At 37.1% G+C, this 18,707-nt stretch overlaps 2 protein-coding genes across 3 annotated transcripts; both read left to right on the forward strand.

Moving 5' to 3' along the window:
- The first annotated feature begins 46 nt into the window (after positions 1 to 46).
- LOC133291606 (uncharacterized) lies at positions 47 to 388 on the forward strand. Its single transcript, XM_061489891.1, has one exon. It carries the CDS (start codon positions 47 to 49, stop codon positions 386 to 388), a length of 342 nt encoding a protein of 113 aa, XP_061345875.1.
- An 8,943-nt stretch (positions 389 to 9,331) lies between these two features.
- LOC133291609 (transcription factor GTE1-like) lies at positions 9,332 to 17,434 on the forward strand. Of its 2 annotated transcripts, none has more exons than XM_061489894.1 (8): positions 9,332 to 9,531; positions 12,477 to 12,671; positions 15,001 to 15,078; positions 15,355 to 15,579; positions 15,717 to 15,815; positions 15,916 to 15,974; positions 16,828 to 16,978; positions 17,101 to 17,434. In XM_061489894.1, exons 1-8 carry the CDS (start codon positions 9,427 to 9,429, stop codon positions 17,242 to 17,244), a joined length of 1,056 nt encoding a protein of 351 aa, XP_061345878.1. In that variant the 5' UTR covers positions 9,332 to 9,426; the 3' UTR covers positions 17,245 to 17,434. The 2 variants fall into 2 exon arrangements, with proteins under 2 accessions (XP_061345878.1, XP_061345879.1); XM_061489895.1 differs by lacking the exon at positions 9,332 to 9,531 and adding an exon at positions 10,459 to 10,575.
- Positions 17,435 to 18,707: the final 1,273 nt, after the last annotated feature.

The raw sequence follows: 18,707 nt of genomic DNA on the forward strand, positions 1-18,707 counted from the left end.
GCGACAGGCAATTAAAGCCCAAATATTAGCAGACTTTTTGGTTGAAATGACACACTTACATGAGGCTGAGGACAGCGTCGATTGGATCATTTACGTCGACGGATCTTCCAATATCAAGGGAAGTGGTGCAGGAGTAATAGTGGAAAGCCCTCAAGGTATTACGGTGGAACATTCTATCCATTTTGGATTTAAAGCTTCAAACAACCAGGCTGAGTACGAAGCAGTCCTCGCAGGACTCGCCATGGCCAAAGACTTGGGGGCAACAAACATAAATCTCAAGAGTGATTCACAATTAGTAACTGCTCAAGTTCAAGGAAGCTATCAGGCCAAGGAGGCATTAATGATAAAATATCTGGAAAAAGTGAGACTCCTACTAACAGAATTTTGAAGCTATAAAGTGGAGCATATCCCTAGAAAACAAAATTCACGGGCTGACATATTATCCAAGTTAGCTAGCACAAAAGGACCTGGAAACAACAGAACAGTGATCCAACAAAGCGTCCCAAATCCTAGCGTCATAATGGCCAAAACCAAACGACAAGCTCAACCATCCCAAAGCACGCAATCCATGGTTGAGGATGAATCTATGCCCTGGACGATAACAAAACTTGGATGACACCAATTTGGAACTATCTACTCAAAGGAGATGCACCACAAGAAACGCGCGCGGCCAAAAAACTAGCGCGCAAAACCTCCTTCTACACCATCATCAATAACCAGCTTTACAAAAAGGGATTTTTTTCTCCAATGCTCAAATTCTTAGATCCCCAACAAGCTCAGTGCATAATCTCTGAAGTACATAAGGGAATTGGTTGACACCACATGGGAGGTAAATCTTTATCTCGAAAATTACTCCAGGCAGGATACTTTTGGCCTACCATGGAAAAGGACTCCAAAAAATATGTGCGACATTGTGTCAAATGTCAAGAGCACACAGACTTACACCATGCTCCCCCCGAGGAATTATCTTCAATGCTATCCCCATGGCCATTTTATCAATGGGGCATGGACATTCTGGGACCATTCCCAGTCGCCGTCAGATGGGTCAAATGGTTGTTAGTAGCAATTGACTACTTTTCCAAATGGATTGAGGCAGAAGCGTTAGCCACAATATCAGCCAACAAGGTTCGCCGATTCTTCTACCGACAGATCATCAGTCGATTCGGTGTTCCACACACCATTATAACAGACAATGGCACACAATTCGTGGACAGAAAATCAATCAAGTCCTTCAAGATTTGCATGTTAAACACCGATATACGTCGGTTGAACATCCACAAACGAACGGATTGGCAGAAGCTGCGAATCGAGTTCTCAAACGCGGTTTGGAAAGAAGATTAGAAGCAGCAAAAGGGGAGTGGCCTGAACAGTTAGACTTTGTGTTATGGGGATACAGAACAACCAAACACTCAACCACTGGTGAAACCCATTTCGAATGGTCTACGGTTCTGAGGCTATGATCCCAGTTGAAATTGGAGAACCATCATGGAGAAAGATGTACACAGACTCAGACAACAGTTCGCAGGCATTACTTCATAATTTAGACACGGTTGAAGAAATGGGCGAGATCGCGCATGTCAAGGAAGCAGCACTCAAACAGAGGATTGCAGCGCGCTACAACTTAAAGGTTGTCAAACGAGGCTTCAACGTGGGCGACTTAGTCCTACGCAGGGCAGACATTGGCAATAAGAACGCGCGACAGGGCAAACTGGGAAGGACCTTATCGCATCTACAGCAAAACTGATAAGGGGGCATATGTCATTGAGACACTATCTGGCCTTACTATCCCGCACATATGGAACGCAGACAAGCTTAAGACATTTTATAGCTAAGTCTCTCATGACTCACACGCTGTTATCTTTGAGCTTTTCTCCTTCATTATTATTATTTCAAATAAAACGAACCAGTTTCCCTTTACTATTGATCAATCTCTGCATTAAGTTTCCAAATCACAGGATCACAAACGTTCCTGTCATACAAGGTTCTCTCACGAATCCTCCAATTAACAGGAAACCTCTCACGGTTCCTATCAACTTACAAGGTTCTCTCAAGAATCATCCAATTTAAAGGAAACCTCTCACGGTTCCTATCAACTTACAGGGTTCTCTCACGAATCCTCCAATTTACAGGAAACCTCTCACGGTTCCTATCAAATTACAGGGTTCTCTCACGAATCCTCCAATTTACAGGAAAGCTCTCACGGTTCCTATCAACTTATAGGGTTCTCTCACGAATCCTCCAATTTACAGGAAACCTCTCACGGTTCCTAACAAATTACAGGGTTCTCTCACGAATCCTCCAATTAACAGGAAACCTCTCACGGTTCCTATCAAATTACAGGGTTTTCTCGCGAATCCTCCAATTAACAGGAAACCTCTCACGGTTCCTATAAAATTACAGGGTTCTCTCACGAATCCTCCAATTTACAGGAAACCTCTCACGGTTCCTATCAAATTACAGGGTTCTCTCACGAATCCTTCAATCCACAGGACACCTCTCATGGTTCTTATCAAATTACAGGATTCTCTCACGAATCCTCCAATCAACAGACTTGACAATAAAGATCTCCTCAATAGATCACAAGCATACAGGTCGCGATCCCCAAGGGTGTATCGTGATCTTTCACGCTCAAACGCGATGGCATAACCAAAGGTATGCAAAAAAAAAAAAAATATTTTACAATAAACTATTTAGACATACAGCATGCAGATATAGTGTTTAAGCGCCATACGACGTACACACCCCAACTCCAACATGCAAAGCATACAATCGCGTCGCTATGCAGACATGGTGTTCAAGCGCCATACGGCGTACACACCAGAGCGCGACCTCGTTCACTTTACAGGACTCTATACTTAAAGGATTCCTTTGTAACAAAGCACGACATGCATATGATCGCGGCGCAACATACAAATAGAATACACTTCAGCTGCGGTGAAGAGCAATTTGAAGAAGGATGAGAAGGGTAATACCCTATTACAAAGAATGCAAATTTTCAACCGATTAACAACAGTCTACAAAAAGAGAGCAATGCAAGCATTCGTTCAGCAACAGATATATATTTAGCAAAATAACCTCAAATGTCATAAACTTCAAAATTTGCGGGAACAATGCCCGCATCATAGTTATGGGGATACCCTCTTTACACATACTACAAATAAAAAGAAGCAGAAGATATATAAAGGACATCAGCATATCAGCGATAAACTTCAGACGGTCTGGATTGACATGTCCTGATGAGTGTCAGCAGCACGCTCATTATTAACAGCAGGAGGATCTTGAGGCAACGACACTTGCAAGGATGGCGCGGTCATGTCTGTATCCATCGCGCTAATCAGCTCCACTGGGACCTCTTGATTTTGCTCATTCAGGGTCACCAGCTGGCCATCCTTGAAGTAATGATAGAAGTGGACATTCTCCAATTTGGCTGAGGGGTTGAAGAAACGCACTTGTTCGATCACGTTCACGAAGGTATCCTCCACCTCCTTCTCGAACAACTCCTGATACCTCTTAACCTCAGCGGTCAAGTGGGCCTTTTCATCGGCCCAGGTATCAGTGTTCCCTTCAAGCTCCAGTATGCGCTTCTCCAGATCAATCTTCTTCGCCCCCAGGCTTCTGTTGGCAATCGTCAGCTTCTTTATCTCAGCATCCTTCTTCTCCATCTCAACCGTCAGCAGGGAAACCTTGTCCTCAGATGTCTTCAATTCGGCTTCAGAAGCAGCGCGCTGTTGGGCATTTTCTGCTTTTAACTCCTAGATACGTTCCTTCAGGACGTCTACTAAATCTGGTACATATCAAACAACAGGTTACACATGCAACCGCAATGTTATAGTATACAAGCAAGCAACATGGAAAGCCAAACATACTTACCAGGTGCGGTCATGATAAATTGGCCAGCCGCGATCAGACCCTAGGCAAGCTGCCGCCATTGATCCCGCGGCAGAGCTTCCAGGTGCATGCCAAACTCCTTACCCTGAGCCCGCAGGTCATTCACGGCTCTCCAGTCAAAATTTGGCCACCCTACAGCTGGCCCCTCGGACATCGCTTCAAAGGTTCTTTTTCTTCCTCTCGCAATGTCCTCCCCCACTACTATTGGCGGGATAACTTCTTGTGGAGGGGAAGGAGAGGTGCGTAATCTCAAAGGAGATTTCAACTGTACAGCGGCGTGACCACTTGACTCAGCAGCAGCAGTTTTGATTGGTTGAGAGGAGGATGAAGAGCCAGCAAGAGCTGCGCGGTTGGCAGCAATTTGCTCCATTCTGCTCACTGGCGCCATCCTTATACTTTATGCACAATAGAAACAAATGGATGGTCAGGCATACTTAGTTAATACATACAGGTAACGTTACATAAACATTCAAGACAGATCAGAACACGAAGGAAATTACCCAGGTAAGCTCGCACATCATTTTCAGTATTCTCGTTCAAAATAGTATATGTATCCAGAGAGCCTTCCCCAGCAGCTTCACGAGTGATCTTACCTAAAGCAGTCACCGTCTGCTGCTCTAGATCACTCAGATCCGTAAAATTATAACTTAACACGGAACTTTATGTCGGGTATTGTGACCAATACAAAGGGAAGATAAGAGCCTGGTCCTCACCTATGAAAAACGGCGTAGTACCTTCGGCGAGATAGATCTTGAAATACTCTGCGGTCCACTTATTAATCTTTCTGCAGTATGACCCGCAGAACTTTTGTTTACCCCTAAAAGAAATCCAGTTGTTGCGAGAGGGCATTACACTAAACATATACAAAAAAGACTGCACAGACTGAAAAAGGCCATAAGCCTTACACACCATCTCATATACTCTAATAAAGCCCCAGGCGTTGGGGGTCAGTTGTGAGGGCGCCACATTCAAATGCGCCAACAATTTACAGACGAAAGAAGAAAAAGGAAGACGGACACCTAGGGACAAGAAAAAGTAAGAGTACATCATCATATAATGCCTGGTTGACCCCTCGGCCAGCGATGAACAAACACGTTCATTCTTCGGGACAACTCCAACCTCCCATTGATTGTCAAAAGCTTTATCTGGGGTCAGATGCAAGGCCGCGGTTACCTCCGCCAACTCTCCAGGAGAAGAATATATCGACTCAGTTTTCAAAATTGAGTCTGACACCCACTCGAGGGTATCAACATCCCGGATGCTTTGCCTGTTCAGGGACCGCGTCTCTGACGGTTCTGCCTCAGGGTTAATTTGTACGGTTTTCTTCTTCCCACCAGGCTATGATGTGACGATCTTCTTATCGCGGGCATTATGTTTCTCCATTATCTCCTTGATACAAGCGAACACAAAATCTGATTCAGAAGAAGAGGAATCAGTGGAAGAAGACAAATCAGTGGACATAGGTTTATAATTATCAAAATTCCTTTTCTTAAAAGGATATCCAGCTGGATAAACCACATTCAACGGCAAAGGACTAGGACTCTTTGGTCCTGAAGACTCATGCGCGATGGAGCAAGAAGAATCGCGTGATGAACTCGAGAAAGGCGATTTGGGGCTTTTTGACTCTGCCGATTTATAGCTACTATCTGAATTAACAGAAGAATCACTCGATAACACAATGAGCTTGGACATATTTCCAGGAAAACGAGGAAACAAAGACGAACTATGGGCTAATAATGCCTTCTCGCAAGGAGGTTGTCGCGAGGTTGACCCTAACTCGAAGGTGCGACTTAAGGGCACATGCCTAGCACATGCTTTGGTACATGGAGCTAGAAGTACTACAGTAGGCCTTATGTCCCTGGTTCCCAAGGACTTTGATCTGGGTAATAACCTCGACGGAAGACTAGATGAACCAGACCGTTCAAGGAATCTGGTAAAATCCGCACCGTTGTACTTCTCCGGCATACCCCAGAAAGGCAGACCCAAAATGAAGAACTAAAACACAGATGCAACAGATGATAAGAAGAAAAAAACGTACCTGAGATTTATAATTTCGAACTTCGCAGCTACGAGCAGGACGTGTCACCACCAGAAATGCAGAATAGAGCCCTGAGAGACGAAGTAAGCTTTCCACTACAAATGACCAAATGATCTTCCCTCCTAAAGAAAAGGCACAAATACGAAGAGTTTTTCTCCAACGGATACTCCAAAAGCCGTGAAACGTGTTAAACACAAACACCGGTTAGTGGGACACGTGGCGGGAAGGGGAAGCGTTTTACTCGTAAAACACCCACGAGTGTCCTTAAACCCCCACGTAATCACTGCTGCATTTAATGCTCCTGATTGATTAGACATCTAATCCACCGTTCTTAAGCGGTCGAAGGTCATGATGACACTACAAAGCATCATTACCGCGGACAAACAACGGCATATGACTCAAAACACTACCGCACCTCATACACAAAGACATATAGCTCACGGCCTTGTCACATAGACAACGCCGCAAGCTAGGGGGCATCTGATCCGGATATAATATAGGTCTAACCAGGGCCCAATAAACACATGGAAGCCCAAGCTCATAAAAGACCTATAACAAGGCATAAAAGACAGGCACGGGACGCGATAACCCTATCGCGTCACACTAGCGCGATGTCCATATCGCGGAACACCAGGCGCGATAGTCCCATCGCGTCATACACGGCGCAGTGCCTCATCACAACATGCAGGATATACTAACTCCCCACGCAACGGGATACCTTCTACAGACAGTAAACTTAAGGGTCAAGGAAACACCACCGTGCCCTCACACCAGTAAGCAATGGACAGCTCCAGCTCGCCACAACTCTACTAATAGACACCATGGCGGCAAACTCCTCAACATTTAAACCATGACAGCCACACTACGTTGCCACCAAAGAACCTTTGCCTTCACCATGAAGAAAGGTCTCCTCCAAACACATATCTTGATTACTATATAAACATACGTTGTGCCACCAAGGTACGATCATCCTTTACTTTCACAACATAAACACTTGCCTCTGATACTGACTTGAGCATCGGAGTGTCTTCGCAGGTACCCCCCCATCCGGTGCAACGTGAAGGACGAAGGACAAAGAGCTCAGGCTCATCCGACATCAACAGTACCAGGCCCAGGCCAGTTACCATCTAAGGAGTCTCAACCGTGTGTGATTTGGGCTTGATACGCATTGGGCCATCCCTACCGTATCTGGTCAGATCAGGTGTAAATTATAGGATACTTAATATTATATTTTTAATTTCAAATTATAATTATAAATGAACATTTTATTGCATTTAAAAATTTGTGTTGTATATATTTAATATAATTGAAATTATTATTGGGGACTTGAAATATTAGGATAAATAATATTTAAGTTTTTTATTTTATTTTTTTCTTTAATATAAGATTAAACCATAGGTTAATTGATATGAATTATTTTTGTTAAATTAATTAGTTTAGGGTAAACTATAAGATACTTAATATTATATTTTTAATTTCAAATTATAATTATAAATGATTTTTATATTGCATTGAAAATTTTTGGTGTATATATTTAATTTAACTGAAATTATTATTGGGGACTTGAAATATTAGGATAAATGATATTGAAATTTTTTTATTTTTTATTTTTTCTCTTAATATAAGATTAAACCATAGGTCAATGATTTGAATTATTTTTCTTAAATGAATTAGTTTAGATAAACTATAAGATTCTTAATATTATATTTTTAATTTCAAATTATAATTTTAAATGAAATTTATATTGCATTTAAAAATTTTTGTTGTATATATTTAATTTAATTTTAATTATATTTGGAGACTTGAAATATTAGAATAAATTATATTTAAAATTTTAAAATTTTTATTTTCCTCTTAATATCGAATTAAACCATAGGCTAATTGATATGAATTATTTTTGTTTAATGAACTAGTTTTATAAATGGATTTTTAATATTTTATTAAATTTTTGTGCTGTATATATTTAATTTTTTTAATTATATATTCAACTTTCGCATACAGTTCAATAAAATGTCAAGTTTGTGTCATTTTTAAATTCATCCACTACTAGTGCGACATCTTCATCCTCGACAATCTCCACAGCAACCCAGTTCTCTTTACCAAAAGTGCATCTCGCAGTCAACCGAGACAAATGTTAGCTCCGTTGTAATCTCAATTTCTTGTATATTATCTTCTTTAGATCATGAAAACTACATCGAGAGTTCATGCGAAACATTTTTGTGTCTCCTTCAAAAACTTCACCACTAGGACCAAAATATCTCCTCCATTATAATATACAATAGCAACAATTGAATCATTTTCGTCACCCATTTTGAAAAAATAACAGAGGCAGGAAAATAACTCGGATTAAAATTCAAATATGTACCCAAACAAAAGGGAAAGTGATATAACAGAGAACTGAAAATTTCAGAATGACGAAGGAAAAAAACACGTGGGAGAAATACAAATTTTCAATAAGAAATCAGATGAAAAAGGAAATAACTAGAAAGAATTAAAATTTTAATATGTAACTACCACTTCCATTTGAAGATACCGAAAATAGAAAACATTATCTCATCAGAGAACAAAACAAATACCGAGAACAGTAAAGAAATAGCTACTCATGACACTACGGGAAATGGAAAGGCTTCGGACAAAAATAGCACAAAAATCACTACACAATTTTGGTTCGCTGCTGGCAAGGGGAATTATTATTGGAAATGGCTAGGCTTCGGACGAAAATAGCAGAGATCACTGAACAATTTTGGTTCGGTGGTTGCGGATTTATTAGACCAAAGTAGCTACCTATGTCAGCTACACGTGCAGCGCTATGTAGTAGGCCAAACTAGCTGAATTATCCAGCGACTTTGAATCATAGGTTTGCCCTATCAGAAAAAGCATACCATAGTCGCTGCATATCATGGCTACTTAGGTCAATTGGTTGACACCCAGCTCAGAGTCGCTACATAAGGTAGCTACTTTGGACAATCAGGCCTCCCAGGCTCTTTCAACCACCGAGAAAGTGCCACGTGTTCAGTTCATAGTAGCTGATCAGGTCAACGACTATGATACCGTGATAGTGTAGTATATTTTTTTCAAAACGCGACATTCATGTATATTATTCTCACAAATGTGACGGTACGGTCAATCTCTCCGTGGATGTTATATTGTTATTTTATTTTATTTTTATAACGAGGTATCCTCGTTGAATCCCTTAAGTTAACATAGTCTCGAAATATTGGCCAAGAATAAAAAATGATATTTAAAGTATCAGAATTAGATATATCTAGCACAATAAACAAAATGAGAAAGATATTTCAATAACATGGAAAGTGATTTACATAGTAACAATCCTTATTATTATATCTAACAGTTTATAAATGGTGAGGGGATTCGTAAGAACACTTACTTGGTGAGAAATAACGGCGTTATATTGGAAAAGAAAAAAAGAAAAAAAAAAGGTTTGGGATACAAATTGCAATCCGACACAGAGTTTGGGAAGTGTGACCACACTGCAATCAATGGATCCAACATTGGGCATTGCCGCTTCGTCTCTCAATGTCAAATCGGAGGATTTTAATAGTTTTGGCTTTAAAGTCGATGAAATTCAAACCCACGTGAATGAGGTGCTAACTTTTTTTTTTTTTTTTTGAATATTGCGATTTTCTCTTATGAATTTCTTGATATCAGATGTTTTTTTTTTTTTTTTTGTTGCTTTGTTTCTGGATGTAGACCTAATGTGTGTGTATGCATGTATGTTGTTTTTATTGTCATGTGTGAGACAAAGACGAATGTTCCCCCAGTAACCATGCAATATGGTCTAACTATATAGTCTGTCTTTATTGCCACGTGTGAGACCTGATGTTTTGGGGTTTAGGGACTTAGAAATTTGGTTTCATTAATAAAACATTGCTTTCACAGTTCTGTCTTAGCAGAATAATGATGGGTTGAGAGTAGGGGACTTTAAAGGTTTGAGAGTTGGTGCTAATTTGGTGGAGGTTTCTCATATGCAGTTTTAGTTTTAGATGCTTATATGGGAAATTTAAGGACTGTTCTTATGTTGTTGCATATCTTTTTAGTTGATTTTCAGGGCTGAATTTGTAGATGTAGTTTGTAAGATATTGATTTGGAGGATCAGGTCCTTGCCTCTTTGGATTCCCCTGACATGGTGTCAAGTATTTATTTGGGTATGAACCCTTATACAATCTCTTTTTGGAAACTGGTTAGGAAGAGGTTGGAGGATTGGAAAGGGGTTTTTCTTCTCTTTAGGAGGATGCTTTACCTTTATTCTGTCCTCTTTATCTAGTATACCCTAGGTTAGTTGTCTCTTTTTGAAGTCCCTGTTAAAGTTGCAAACAAAATAGATAAAAATGGGGAGATGTTCTTTTGTAGAGAGTGGGGGATACCAAGAGAGGTAATCTTGTTGACTGGAAGTTTTGTTGCAAGAATAAGGAGGGGGAGGGTGTTTGGATCTCCCGATAATTTCGTGTCAAAGAACATTGCCTAAGCTAGCAAATTGTTTTGTCATTTTCATAACTTTCTTTGGAATCATCTCTTTATTGTAAAGCTATTTCGATCGAACATAATATTAATCGGAGTTGGTGCTATCCAAATCCAAGGGCTGCTGTGAGTGCAGCTAACTCAAGTCATTGGAAATTTATCTCACAAGGGTATACTGCTTTTATTACTTTGGTTTCAGTATGATTTAGGATGGTTCTTGTATTGGCTTTGGGGGGATTTGAGGGTTGCGGGTTATTCTTTTTATGTCTTTTCATCGTCTTTATTGCTTATTTTCTTTGCATCATCACAACGCTTTAGCAGGCAAAATCAGACATTTTTTGGGAAAATTTTCATTTTTACTAACACCTTAATTATTGATAATCTGTGAAATGGGGATCACTTCTTGGTTTGCTTGGCTCTATTTATGCCTCTTCTTAGGAGTATTTGGTCATTAGACTCATCCAGAGTTTTACTCGTAGATCTTGTTTTCAATTCCTCACCCATTCTCCAGACGGGGACAGTTTATACTATTCCCCTTTGGAAGTCAAAGGCCTCTTCTAAGGTCAGTTCACTGGCCCACAGATCTCTCTCCTAATCTCTGTGTTCTGTGTTTTCTCTTAGACTGAAACTAACAGACTCATATTTATGCACCGTCAAGCTACTAGATATTAATGATGAATTCATGGTATTTTTGGTGAATGTTGGGTTTATCCACAGAGGCAACTAAGTAGGGAAGCCTTTTTGCAGCGTGCATAGTTCACAATAAATAAAAGCAGTTACCAACCAGACACCATAACAAACCAAAACAACTCTTCCACTAACTAGTGATATAGCCAAAGACCCATTCTTGAAACTACCAAACTGCCTGGGTTGGTTTAATGATTTCAGTTCTAGTTGGGCATACTTCTAGGTATACTCAGATGAAGGAGCAACCTTTTTTTAATTATCTTTTTCTTTATTTTGCTTTGTATTTGGCACAGTTTGTATTAATTAGTTCCCAACCCTTAACCATAATTTTGTAAAGTTGCTGCCTTCCTACATTTTTGCATCATAATTGCAAGTTGCCATTTGTAATTTTTAAATAGACCCTTCAGAGCAAGGTTGTTGAATCGCAACGCGTATCGTGTATCGTTCGGCTGTTTTTTTGTATCGTGAATCATGAATCACATAAGATTCAGAAACATATATTGAAAAATGAAGTGTCATTGTTCTCTGTTTTCTGAACGTTTGAAACTGAAAGTCTCTATTTTAGTTTGAACGTCTTTGAAAGTTTTTCTAAGAAAACTTTTCTTGCGTTTCCCAGATTTGTATTAATTTTTATTTTATTTTTGTTTTGGTTAAGAGATTTGTATTAATTTGAATCTCTTTTACCCTAATCAACATCTCTATTTCCCTAATCAATAGTGACTTTCCATATTCATTTTTGAATTTGAATTGCAAATTAGATCTCTGTTTCCCTAATTAATAACGACTTTCCAGATTCATTTTGGAATTTGAATCACAAATCAGATTGGATTGGATTGTTTTTACAATTTCCAAATCTGAAATCGCAAATCTTGGGTTGAATTTTGATCACAAATTGTGTTACGATTCATGATATGACACTGAAATGCATGATTATGTGATTCATGTTCCAATACATGTTGTCGATTTGTATCGTTTAGGCTGCATACCGTATCGTATCCCAATTTATAATTCGTATCGTATTGTGCGATACTAAAAACTATGGTTCGGAGTTTTAAGGATACAAATGAACTTCCTTTTCAGATCCATGCACCAGCATAAATTAACATCTTTTTCCATCCTATAAATATCTCATCTGCTTGCCTAGCAATTGCATTCCAATTACTGTTATGGGATTGCATTACACTAGAACACAGGTTATTGTTAGCTGGTGTTTAAGTGAAACAACACGTAGACTTTTCATCAATGTTTAACTGTCTAAGGTCTACGGAATCTTTAATATGTTGTCAAGCGCTAATTTGTTGCTATGCATTCATCAGCTTCTGGTATTTATAACTTTGAATTTGAAATGGAGTTAAAAAATAATTTAGTGTTGTGCTGCATGCAGCTTGAGAAGCAAGTAAATGAGGTTGAACAGTTCTACCATTCAACTAAAGTTCAAGTTAACAATTCCAAAGACAAAGGCCGTGAGAAGCATCTTACTGGCACTAAGAATCCACTACAAGGTACGTCACATAGGGAAGCTTCTGCTTCAGCAAAAATGCAAGAGCTCATGCGTCAGTTTTCCACAATATTGCAGCAGGTAAGTTCAAACACTTTGCAACATTTTTTATTATTTCAGATGTCTATTGTGGGATTAAGATGGAATCAGGGGACTACATGAGCATACAGCCACTTGAATCAATCTTCTTTCTGCTGGGTTTCCTCCTTTTATTTGAATTCTATTTTGTTAAATTCCTGAATTGAACTTAAACCAATGAACAGTCATAACTGAACATTTTCAAAATTTCAATATCTCAAAACTGAAACTTATTAGGAACACCTCATCCTACTTTTACCATCAACCAGCCTCAATGAACCTTTGATCAGCTTTCATATAGACAGCTTTGATTGTTTTCCCCTTCCTCTACTTAAAATCCACTTTGTATTTGTCAATTACTATTAATTGGGTGTGCTTGTTGTTCAAATGGGCCTTGTATTGAGATTTCATAGCTTCCATTTTTTTTTAAGTTCAGATCACACATGTGCTTGTTATCGTTCTTGCCGGTGTGGCTCTATGAGGCTCCACAACATATACAATTATACATAACTTGCCTGCACCTGAGTATCTGACCAGTTACTCATTTAATGGGTATTTAGCATCCATTTACCTACCCTGCAACCTGAATATCCAACTGATTTCTATTAATTTTTTCATTCACTTGGTTTAGTTTATCTTGATTTGGGCTTTTCACTCTTCCTTACTACGGATCTGAAGAAGCAGGGACCCATGGCACTGGCAGAATTAGGATTTTTTGTGATGGGGATAAATTATATAGATTTTAAAATTCATAATTAAAAGAAAAATTATATAATTGAATAAAATACTCACAATATATAAATCACATTACATAAATCACTATACAATATAACATAATATAAATGAAAATACTCACAATATAAAATAACATAATATAAAAAACTTAAAAAGAATTTTATTACAAAATCAAGATCATTTCACTTAAGTCTTGCCTTATTTTATTATATTTAAATCTACTTTTTATTTAATTTTCAAATCCGAAATCTATTCTTCATGCCTTGTTTATTTATTATATATTGATATGTAGATAGACATCAATCTATTTGAGATTGATTAGAAAACAAAACTAACTTTATTATGTTTAAATCTACTTTCTATCCAAGTTTATTTCTTTTATATCTTTCCAATATATTTGATGTTATATCTTTTAAACTAATTCAAACAATACATCTCAACAAAATTTGGGTAAAACATAGCAAACAACTGTTCTAACAACATGATGGGTACTGTCAAGCCTGCATGCTCAATCACTATATGGACAATACTAGTAGTCATTTTTTGAAAAGTGAAGGGGATGATCACCCCCAGCCCCTCCCTCGTTCCACCACTGGGTAGGGGGTGGGAGTTGGGGTTGGGGGTGAGATATTTCACAATATTTTTGGGTTTCCTATTTATAGTTTTGTACTTCTTACTTTGCTTCATGCCATTGATGTACAAAAATGTTCTTTAAGTTTGGCTCATCAAATTAATATTTTACATTCCTTCTCTATGTTTTTATGTAGTTTTTCCTTCACAATTAGTGTAACCTTTTTTTGGTTATCAATTCAAGTTTTACTTGTTATTTGATATATCTTTTCTTTGCTTCTATTTAGTGTTACTATATTTTATCTTATTACATGTGTTACTAATTGAGGACGAACCATAGCACCTTTGTGACCGTTGTGTTACTAATTAATTTTTTCAAAATTTTAAATTTTCTAGGTTTAGTACAAGATGATTATAATCGGACACTATTTAGTATAATTTGTACAGAAAAAAGACATTGCTAAAAGCTTTGGTTTGTTATGATCTAACCATTGACAATTTCGAGTTTTTAAAGATTCGAGACCAGCACTTTGAATGGTAGCAATAATTTTGTTTAGTTTTAGCTTTTACTTTTTCTATGAACAAGTTATTCTAAGGTTTGAATGTATCATAAGACATTTAGTAAAGTTAATATTTGTTGTTCTTTTTGTTAAGGGTTAACAAGCATGCATTACATGTTAGCAATTATCAATTGTTATTGAGGAATTGTTGCCCAATGCATCCAAAGGCTTCTGCAGTTAAGCTGCTGACCACCTGTTGTCTATTGCTTCTGCGTTTTACCACCCTCCAGCTATATTTACTCGTGTGTACATAAATAAATATTAAAAAAAAAATTGTTTGAAGATGTATTGATTTTCTGGAAAAGAATATTTCCTACAATGTTACTTTCGTCGAGAATAATAAAGGCAGTGATCACTTATCTTTTTTGTTTGTTTAACTGTATGACCTCTCTTTTTCTGTGTCTTGCAAATTAAACGCACCATGTTTCCTGCTGAAGATCAAGACTGATAAGTTTGTTTTTTCTCAGCTCACTCAGCATAAATGGGCGTGGCCCTTCATGGAACCTGTAGATGTTGAAGGTCTTGGGCTGTATGACTATTATAAGGTTTTTTTTTTTTTTTTTTTTTTTTCCATTTTAAAGCTTTTCTCTTGATTTAGACTATCATTTTCTTATTTAAATGACATTTGAAATCTTTTTTTAACCTAAAACCATGTACACTTGTACACTTTCGGAAAAACAATAAAATTGTTTAGGTAATTGCATGGTCAGTGTTTCTGCTACTGGTGGTCGATTTTAGCTTGTTAACTATCTATCTTTTTTATCAGAGTTCTTTATTACTGTTTTCTTCTAAAAATAATTTGTTTATTTTTCTTTCCATAGGTTATTGATAAGCCCATGGATTTCAGCACGATAAAAAGTAAAATGAATGCTATGGATGACTCTGGTTATAAGAACGTGCGGGAGATATATTCTGATGTCAGGTTGATTTTTAAGAATGCAATGAAATACAACGATGAAAAAAATGATATCCATGTTATGGCGAAGACTTTGCTGGAAAAATTTGAGAAGAAATGGATTCTCTTTTTGCCTAAAGTTACTGATGCGGTAATTTGTTTTTGCAAAATATTCTCCTTTCTTTTGGATGAAAGAAACTTTATTATATATAATTTGGGAGGTTGCACTTGTATAGATACTTATATTTTACCATATATCCATTAACTTTCTATATTTAATTATTTCAGGAAACTATAAAATCAAGGGAAGAAGCACGTGCGCAGTTGGATACACAACTCGCTCAAGAAGCCACTTATGCCAATATGGCTAGGGAATTAAGCAAAGCGGTTGGTTAATTATTTTCTTGCTAGAGTTGTGCTTAAAATCATTTGTTTATGTTACTTTGGAATATATCATATGGTTTATGCATTCAACTACCTGTTTCAGCTGTGTGGAATTGATACGGATTTGAACAATCTCAAAGCAATGGTAATTGAAAAGTACAGGTTCGTGAAAGAATCATCCCGTTTTATTACCTGATAATTAAGGTCAAATTGTAATCAATGTTACATGGCATCTATTTGTTTCCTGTCCTGTATTTTACATTTCGGTTCAAAACTTATTATAATCTTGAGACAATGAGTGAGATTAAATTCACAAGGTGCTTGAATTTATAAAGATTTTCAGGCACCTCCAAGAAAGATTAGATGAACAGTATCCTCTGCAGTGTGAACAGTATCCATCTATAGTTGCCCACATAAGTAGCAATGCAACATTTAATTGTAATTGAACCCTTTTATGCTGCTTGAATTGGTTGGAGTTTTTTTAAGTCACAACTCATAAGGACAATTTCAGATGGCAATATTGTTGCAGGAGAAAAACATACCCTCCTGCACACCCATCAAAAGTCCCGCCCCCTTCTTCTTCTTTCTTAAAAACTTGGTGGTTCCCACCTTATGTTTGTCTCTACAGGAAGGTTAATAGTTTCTCCTATAACAGGAGAAATTATTCACCCATGTATTATTTGGGATAAGTGTATATCATTTTGAAGAACATAAAGTTATATCATTTTAAGTGAGAGAAAGAGATAAATCATGGGAGAGAGAATAGGTGAAAAAAGTTTTAAATGTGTAAATCTCACCTCTTTGTGAGAGTAAAAGAATATAAGGTGTGTCATTTAAAATGACACACCTTTTTCCCATATTATTTAGTCCCACAATATGTGATCCAGAAATACTTTCATAGTTGGGTCCTCTTAAGTACCCGACTTCTTGCTATAGTTTTCTTTTTCTTGGCCATGCTATGGCATTGTGTTGATTACTCATATTTTGCATTGTTCTGTTGTTGACAATACTGTAGGAAACTGTCAACTCAGGAGAAAATAATGCTTGCGACAGATATCGCCAGATTGTCTCCTGAAAACATCAACAGGGCATTACAGATAGTTGCTGAGGACAACCCAACCTTCCAACCTAATGCTGAAGAGGTGGACCTTGACATTGATGCTCAGGTTTGTCATGTTATCTATAGCTCCTAATATTTTCTGTCATTCATATTCTAGTTATCTTAAGTTGCTATATTTTGTTTAGCAAGTACCTTCTAGCTACTCACCAATTTTACTATTACATACAGAGCGACTACACAATCTGGAGATTAAAAAATCTTGTAAAAAATGCACCGGAAGTTCAGGGAAGAACTGCCGAGGGCACAACTTTTAACCATAATGGTAACACTGAGGCCAAGAAAAACGACAACAAAAGGAGGAGAGTTATGTGATTCTTTGCTAAAGACATTATAAAGAGAACTAAAAAGCTATCTACTTTGTGATTTACTTGTGCAGCACATAAGGCATTATTTTAGTTTTGATTGAGCGGCATGCTTACGAACTTCTAGTGTTAAGACATGCTGTAGGTAGGGCCATTCTGTAAAGCTTTCTATATTAAGCTCTAATAGATTGAATGCAACTACAAGCTCTTTTTATTTTGAAATTTTTTTTGACTTACTAGACAATCTTAAATACTTGAATGAAACCTTAAGGCGCATTTGGTATATGTGATAGTATAAGTCCTAATATATAAGGTTTGATAACTTTTAATATTATGCAGTGTTTGGTGTGATATTTATTATATAAAAACACCGAATTATGTATCATATAATAATACTGTCTTATATTCGGTGATGTACTGTATAGTATTGGCTAAAATGAAAATTAACACTTATCACAAAAATATCCTTTAGTTTATAGATACTTCCAACTTATTCTGTTTGTTCATTGCAGCTTAATGAAGATGCAAACCAAGCCATTTAAGACATATAAATTGCTTCTCGTAGCTTAACCAAATCCATTCATTCTTTTTTGTTAAATTGGCAGTTCTTTTTGGTCTTTTGTTTGCTTATAGCTATAAAGGAACTGCCTTGGGCACCTGAACTTCAATTCTGTATATATGATGGTACATGGATCTTAATTTTCTCTCACCAAAGAAAGTACAATCCTCCCAATAACTTCATAATTCAACCAATCAGCAACTGGGTAAGCCAATAATTATATGAGAATGGAACCCAAAATCCCAAATTGCACCATAATCGAAAATGGAATCAGCAAAACCGTCACAGGAAATTGAGGTTCTACTCACATAACCGTCATGAATAGCGATTCAAAGCAACCTAAGTTTAGCATCACACACATCAAAACCATAACCGAAGTGTCATTCTCTTTTTTTCTTTTTCTTTTTTCTTTTTAACATTTTTATAATACTTTCTTATTAATTTTTCTAAAATATAAGGGGAAGGATATTGTAACAACCAAGTTGTGTTACTACCAAGTTACTACCAATCAATCTCACCGTTAGATCGGTTATGTTTATCCAACGGTTATATTTATTTTCATCTTTGTATGGTCATGATTTCTCAAATTTAATACTTTATATTTATTTTCACCTTTGTATGGTTATGATTTCCCATATTTAATGCTTTCACTTTAAATATGGGGAATCGTAACCATACAAAGATAAAAATTCACTTTAAATATAGGGAATCATAACCATACAAAGATAAAAATAAATATAACTGTTGGATTAACATAATCGATCTAACGATGAAATTGATTGGTAATAACATAGTAGTAACACAATTTGGTTGTTACAATATCTTTGTCCAGAATATAATTGCTCATCAAATATAATATTCGAATGTCTTATTTATTAATTTATTATTTTTTATCAAATTTTCATATTTTTGCA

The sequence above is a fragment of the Gastrolobium bilobum genome, unplaced genomic scaffold, assembly GCF_033153095.1.
Source record: "Gastrolobium bilobum isolate Gb01-03AN ecotype WA unplaced genomic scaffold, APGP_CSIRO_Gbil_v1 utg542, whole genome shotgun sequence".
Taxonomy (NCBI): Eukaryota; Viridiplantae; Streptophyta; class Magnoliopsida; order Fabales; family Fabaceae; genus Gastrolobium; species Gastrolobium bilobum.

Coding starts and splice junctions, on each gene's coding strand:
- LOC133291606 (XM_061489891.1), top strand. CDS start 47: ATGACACACTTACATGAGGCTGAGGACAGCGTCGATTGGATCATTTAC.
- LOC133291609 (XM_061489894.1), top strand. CDS start 9,427: ATGGATCCAACATTGGGCATTGCCGCTTCGTCTCTCAATGTCAAATCG. Junction 15,079..15,354: donor GGCTGTATGACTATTATAAG/GTTTTTTTTTTT, acceptor TTCTTTCCATAG/GTTATTGATAAGCCCATGGA. Junction 16,979..17,100: donor ACCTTGACATTGATGCTCAG/GTTTGTCATGTT, acceptor TATTACATACAG/AGCGACTACACAATCTGGAG.